At 37.4% G+C, this 7,366-nt stretch overlaps 1 protein-coding gene across 5 annotated transcripts in view; it reads right to left on the bottom strand.

The window, feature by feature from the left end:
- Positions 1–4,538: 4,538 nt before the first annotated feature.
- Positions 4,539–7,366, bottom strand: part of LOC121298978 (clathrin light chain A-like) — a 39,970-nt gene continuing 37,142 nt past the window's right edge. For 3 of the 5 annotated variants that reach the window (XM_041226413.1, XM_041226390.1, XM_041226399.1), the window contains 2 exons: positions 6,492–6,527; positions 4,539–4,978 (listed from right to left, as the gene is read on the bottom strand). In XM_041226413.1, the coding sequence (XP_041082347.1) occupies positions 4,807–4,978; positions 6,492–6,527 (208 nt within the window). In that variant the 3' untranslated portion in view covers positions 4,539–4,806. The remainder of the gene's footprint in view (positions 4,979–6,491; positions 6,528–7,366) is intronic. The other 2 variants (XM_041226406.1, XM_041226422.1) reach the window with 1 other exon arrangement.

Below are 7,366 nucleotides of genomic sequence, written 5' to 3'. Positions count from 1 at the left end.
AATGGACTCTTTTAAATCAAATTGAAAACATTTTTTTGAATGTGCTTAAGTAATTTGTTATAACTTCAGTGTATTGTATACATGAGCGATTTTATTTAGTTTCTAACTTTGTACATCACTCTGGGATGCCTTGGCTTGAAGGGCGCTATATACATAAGAACATAAGAACATAAGAAAGTTTACAAACGAGAGGAGGCCATTCGGCCCATCTTGCTCGTTTGGTTGTTAGTAGCTTATTGATCCCAAAATCTCATCAAGCAGCTTCTTGAAGGATCCCAGGGTGTCAGCTTCAACAACATTACTGGGGAGTTGATTCCAGACCCTCACAATTCTCTGTGTAAAAAAGTGTCTCCTATTTTCTGTTCTGAATGCCCCTTTTTCTAAACTCCATTTGTGACCCCTGGTCCTTGTTTCTTTTTTCAGGCTGAAAAAGTCCCTTGGGTCGACACTGTCAATACCTTTTAGAATTTTGAATGCTTGAATTAGGTCGCCACGTAGTCTTCTTTGTTCAAGACTGAACAGATTCAATTCTTTTAGCCTGTCTGCATATGACATGCCTTTTAAGCCCGGAATAATTCTGGTCGCTCCTCTTTGCACTCTTTCTAGAGCAGCAATATCTTTTTTATAGCGAGGTGACCAGAACTGAACACAATATTCAAGATGAGGTCTTACTAGTGCATTGTACAAAATTTGTATTGTACATACACGTAGTTATGGAGAATAAAACATGCATGTCTGGGGTTAAAAAAAAAAAACAAAACTCATTGTCTTCATTTCGTTTCCTTATTTTTTTTATTAACCACCCAGTTGCCCATTTGTTTTGGCAATTTCCATGTTAAAAATGCCCTTTTTTTGTTGGTGTTCATCAAATCAATAGTACCAAGGGCACGCTTGAAATCAGGACTTAAAGGCTGTGTTGCAGTAAGAAAAGAAGGGGAACAAGACTAAAAGGCTAAAATATGCACAGGAACACAGAAATTGGACTATGGAACAATGGTCAAAGGTGCTTTGGACTGTTGATTAATGGACAAAGAAACCTGTGCTTTCTGCCAGTTCTGCTGTCAATTCAATGCTCATCTTCTTTCTATTCCTTAAGGACGTTATCTTCAAGTATTGCTCATCCTTGTTAGACAGCTTTTTGGGTCGTCCTGTCCTGGGTTTGTCAATTACAGAAGATGCTTCTCTGTACTTTATCATTATGTTTACCTTGAAAATCGAGTGATGCAAGCTATTTTATTCAGTGTTTTTCCTTCTTATGCAAGTCCAGGTTATAATAGTAGAAAACACAAGTGGAGGCTTTGAGTAAGTTGTTGGTGCTCATAATGCATCAGAGTAGAAAAATGGAACATGTCTAAGACTTTTCCACAGCAGTGCAAGTATAAATAACTTTTTTTTTTTTATATACAATGGCAGCATTATAATACTTGTGCAGGCATATCACTTTTTGGAAATTATTTTTTGTGTGATAGATTTCAAAGCAGCGCACTTCAAAGCCTCATCAATGCTAACGTCTTTAACTAGCACTTATACATCAGAAAACTTTTTGTATATGATGTGATTTTCAATCACATCATATACAGTATCTTCCCCAGTTTCAGGCACGGTGTATAGCACTGTTATATGAATTATTATCTGCAAAGTGTATGTACAATAAATAGGTAATTTTGACAAGTACCAAACTTGACAAGGCTTCCTTACAACCTGCAACACCAACAAATAAACAAAAGAAAGAAATCTCCTTATTTTATTCTCTGCAGATACGCAGGCATCCATTTTTCACTCTCAGCTGTGTACATACAGATGACCCGGTCTTTCAAGCACATTTCTTAGGGACTGCTGCCATCTGCCAGTGAAAAAGAAAACTGCATACACTTTTACAATACAGTTTTCTTATTTTTTCATTGAAGCACATTAAAAAGACGTGTTAAACTTTGCAGATGCACATATAAGCACCTGCACACTACTCTCACAGAAGTGACAAATTTGGACTTGCATGCGCTCCATGTGTAAATCACGGGATAAGCACCTGGGTGGTTAAGCAGAAAAGAAAGAAAATAGTTTGAGAATTTGTTTTCAACAGCTGTTTAAAATAAATAAATAAATATATATATATATATATATATATATATATATATATATATATATATATATATATACTGAATGAGGTACTGATTAGGGGATCACCTGAACCAAATCATATTTAACGAGGAAAAGTATAAAAACCACTCCTGTGGTCATCACTATCCTCTTACAATAGGACCAGCTGGATGGCAAAACAGTGCTAGTAGTACCTCAAAAGTAATTGGAATCAAAAAATAACTATTGACCATGCCCAAAGAGTTGAAAAGGAAAGTTTTGAGTGAGGAAAAGAAGGGTTCAATTCTGGCTTTACTGGCAGAGGGATACAGTGAGCGTTGGGTTGCTTCCATCCTTAAAATTTCAAAGACGACGGTTCATAAGAAAAAGGTCAACCAGCACACACTGGGGACAACAAAGCTACAGACCGGCAGAGGGCGAAAACGACTCTTCACTGACCGGGATGACCGCCAACTCATTCGAATGTCACTCAGCAACCGTAGGATGACATCAAGTAACCTACAAAAAGAATGGCAATGGCAGCTGGGGTGAAGTGCACGGCGAGGACGGTTCGAAACAGGCTCCTAGAGGCAGGGCTGAAGTCATGCAAAGCTAGAAAAAAGCCCTTCATCAATGAGAAGCAAAGAAGAGCCATGCTGAGGCTTGCAAAAGACCATAAGGATTGGACCTAGGACTGGAGTAAGGTCATCTTCTCTGATGAGTCCAATTTTCACTAGCTTTGCCCAACACCTGGTCGTCTAATGGTTAGATGGAGACCTGGAGAGGCCTACGAGCCACAGTGTCTCGCACCCATTGTGAAATGTGGTGGAGGATCGGTGATGATCTGGGGGTGCTTCAGCAAGGCTGGAATCGGGCAGATTTGTCTTTGTGAAGGACGCATGAATCAAACCAAGTACAAGGTTGTCCTGGAAGAAAACTTGCTTCCTTCTGCTCTGACAATGTTCCCCAACTCTGAGGATTGGTTTTTCCAGCAGGACAATGCTCCATGCCACACAGTCAGGTCAATCAAGGTGTGGATGGAGGACCACGAGATCAAGACCCTGTCATGGCCAGCTCAATCTCCAGACCTGAACCCCATTGATAACCTTTGGAATGTGATCAAGAGGAAGATTTATGGTCACAAGCCATCAAACAAAGCCGAGCTGCTTGAATTTTTGTGCCAGGAGTGGCATAAAGTCACCCAACATCAATGTGAAAGACTGGTGGAGCATGCCAAGACACATGAAAGCTGTGATTGAAAATCAGGGTTATTCCACCAAATATCGATTTCTGAACTCTTCCTAAGTTAAAACATTAGTATTGTGTTGTTTAAAAATGAATCTGAACCTATTTTCTTTGCATTATTTGAGGTCTGACAACAGTGCATCTTTTTTGTTATTTTGACCAGTTGTCATTTTCTGCAAATAAATGCTCTAAATGACAATATTTTTATTTGGAATTTGGGAAAAATGTTGTCAGTAGTTTATAGAATAAAACAAAAATGTTCATTTTACCCAAACACATACATATAAATAGTAAAACCAGAGAAAGTGATAATTTTGGAGTGGTCTCTTAATTTTTTCCAGAGGGGGTGTGTGTGTGTGTGTGTGTAACATTTCATAATTTCAATATTTTACACAATAGTTCTAAGCGTAACTGAAAACTTAAAGTACAATATTAGCGTGAATTAAAGATAGGGTGTACAGACTTATACAAGACTAGACCAATAAATCTAGACTAAAGAGAACACATTAAAACCATACAAAATAAACAGAACTTCTTTATGCTTTTAACAAAACACACAAGGCTCAATCAGAATCATGGTTGAAAACAAAGTAAACAAATATCCCCTTCCTGTCCACCACAGCCTAATAATCAGTGACTTGCTTTGTTAACAAGCCAAGACAGGAACTGCAGAATTACTCACGCATTTGATTGCTTGTGCCATTAAAGGCGTGGTCTAGAGGCGCACTAGGGTAGGAGTACCCAATCACTGTCTTGGGTCAATTACACTCCAGGTTTAACAGGTAAAATAAACAAAACTAACTATTTTGGGGTCTGTATGGTGTTTTAATTGGTTCAATTTAACCATTCAGAACAGGGTTGGAACAAAGACCAGGAGTGGAATGGCAAACTTTGGCTACCTCTGCACTAGAGGCACACTCATTTGCTCTCATTAGCGACAGTCAATGCTTCTAGCTGCCCATCACTGAGCTTTTGCTCCAAGTCAAACTAACAAGTGGCTTCAGCCTCTGCCCCTCAACTGGCTTGAAACCGTCTCTGATGGGTATTTACCAGTGAACAGATGCAGTGAAAGGATTCTGCTGGATTGAAAATTCAATGAAGTAATAAATGACAAATTAGACCAAACTGCAGTTTAATAACCTTTTGATGATACCAGTTTACTCAAAACCAAGACAGACATGGACATGCAGACAAAAGCAACACCACAGGGATACAGCTTGGGTCTGGAACAACTCCATTTAATTTCAGCATTTCTTAATTCATTCAGGGGAGAAAAAAAAATTACAGACCATACAACATCCAATCATAAACATTAATCAGCTTTACTAGTAAATGCACAGTGACGGTTTGGTCCTGAAACAAAAAAGGACATTTCAACATTATTAAAAGGGGGATTCATATACTGCAACCACAAGTTTCTCTGAGTTTGAAAGTTAAAATATTGCAATGCTTGTAGTAATAGCAATGTTTTTGTGCTTTGTGCCCTTAGTGGACCAGAGGGGACGTCTTAAGAGAGATGAGAACTGAACGCATACGAGACACATCCTTTGCCTGCTTGCTGGATTTAGGGTTGAAGTCACAGAGACGGGCCACACGCTCCCACTCAGTGCCTGGATTGTTCTCATCGAGATCTGTCACCAAGGCCTCCTCTGCTTCCCTGCAATTAAACAGCAGAATGTCAGTGACCCTTCCGGATTTAGAGGCTGTACAATCTGCTAACCCCTTCTACTGCATAACGGCTCAGTAAAATCAACAGCTGAACCACAGAGACTCACAGACATTACTAAACTACTAAATCTATTTTGTTGTAGCGTATTTCAGTGGGAAAGATTTAACTTATAATCTAAAGATATTGGTAATTTACATAAAATCTGTATCTGTAAAGTGACAACTAACAACAATTCAAACAGATTATTGCAATGTTCATAATGCAACAGTTCGTAAGCAACTTCAACCATCTATTTTCAAAGTAAAAAAAAAACAATTATATATGAAATCTGACTTAAACTACCATTCGGAAAAAAAAAGGTCTTGGATGTAGAAAAGATGCGATACCTACAAGACCAATTTTTTTTTAATAAAATTTGAGTAAAAAAGGGCTCAACACAAGTTGCCAAAAACATTTGAACCAGCTGTGGCACTACCTGAGATTTGAATACAGAATTACAGCAGTTTTCTCCATCCTTTATTCCAACTTGGCTTTAGTCTCATTTGTAGCCATACTCGGCGCTGTAGTTCAGTTCATTCAAATGGTCTAACAGAAAATCAGGCGAACTACACATGTATTTATTATTATTATTATTATTGTTTGTTTGTTTTTTATCAACCACATTGTACTTGAAATATATGCAGAAGTATAAAGAAAAAAAAAGAAACTTGCAACCAAAAAATCTTCACCATAACAAAAAGGTGCCAGTATTGGTCAATGAGAGATTAGCCTTGATTAGCAATCCTTTGTTCATGACCACAAAAACTTTAAGCCAGGCCCCTTTTCATAGCATGTAGCAAAATGCATAGCTAAATGGTGAAGAACTTAACCCTTTCAGTCCTGGCTGGACCTCAAGGTCTCACCTTAACATATGGTAGTGTGTAAATGTATGCAAAACATTTGTTTTGTCCTGTTCTCATGCATACTTAATAAAGGACTTATTTCTTCAGCTTGACAACATTCAGGACTGAAAGGGTTACTTCGCTAATGTATTTTTATTTCTGTTTCCAAGCAGAAGTTAAGCACAAGGCCATGTTTAACTTAAACAAACATACATTCTCATGCATTTTTGCCCTGTCTTAAAACTGCTGTCAAAAACAAAAATAGTAAATGTGAAGCCTTAGGAATTACACAACCACCCTTTCTTCTTTTGTATTTCTATTAAAAACTGTGAAGAAAATTATTATAGGATTCAGCCCTCAACTTCACTTTCCTATCAGTATTCTTGCAATCATCTCTGCTCTGTCTCTAGTACAATACATTCAGTACAGAAACAGCAAATGGCAATGAGAAGCTAATGAGTTTCACTAACACTTTCACAGGGACACGGGTCCTACAACAAATACACACAAGACAAGGTTCACTATGAACACTGCTATAACAAGGGGAAATACAGCTTAAATGTGTGCTTAAAGATTGTAGGTTTTGTTTGGATATTTATTTATTTATTTTTTTACTTAACTGTTCTAGGCGGTAGCAAGGATGGTTTATGTTTGTGCTTAAAGGTGCATAGAAAAAGAAACAAGGAAAAACAGTTCATAAGTCAGACAGAGAAATGAAAATAAATTAGCCTTATGCAGATGACATAAGCTGGGCATGCATTTGCAAAAAAACTCAGTCTGCTTTGGAGGTGTTCTGGTGATCTTAGCTTGCAGCCTTCACAGTCTGCACATAAGCACTAAATTATGCCAATTGTGCATACCATTATCAACTACTACATAGCACTTGTTTAGCAGAATAATCTAAAAAGTATTTTAAAAAGTATATTGAGCAGAGAGGAAGGTTGCACAGCTAAGGAAGACAAGTCAAAAAGAAAATGTTAAGTTAGCATGATAACCCTGGTTCCCTGAAATTGAAATGTAACTAATACTAAATGGAACATCTCTTACAGCCCAAATTACCAGAGCACTAATATCAAAGCTGGTCCTTTAACCACGTCAACACCATGACGCACGCACGCACGTCAAATGAAAACCCACTTACAGTACCATGCCGTACCTGCGTACATCAAGTTTCCCATGCTATTCTATGAGTAGTTTCTCAATCAAACGTTTAAGGTTTCATTCTATAAGGCAGTTCTAGTACTGTGGAAAGTGCAATGAAAATCAGGAGGGTCAGGTGACATTTGTATCCAATTGCATGTCGTGTAGAGATTCCAAATCTATCTGTGTGTGTTTAGACGACTGAGATATATTGCGGGAAGCCATTCAACTTTTACAAGTTATATTATATATATATATATATTATATAGATATATATATCTATAATCTATATATATATCTATATAATTATATTTTTAAATATATATTTTATTGTTTTATTATTAGATTTACTTGC

The sequence above is a fragment of the Polyodon spathula genome, chromosome 2, assembly GCF_017654505.1.
Source record: "Polyodon spathula isolate WHYD16114869_AA chromosome 2, ASM1765450v1, whole genome shotgun sequence".
Taxonomy (NCBI): Eukaryota; Metazoa; Chordata; class Actinopteri; order Acipenseriformes; family Polyodontidae; genus Polyodon; species Polyodon spathula.
Note: the sequence above shows the minus strand (reverse complement) of the source record. Positions and strands in the feature narration are given on the sequence as shown.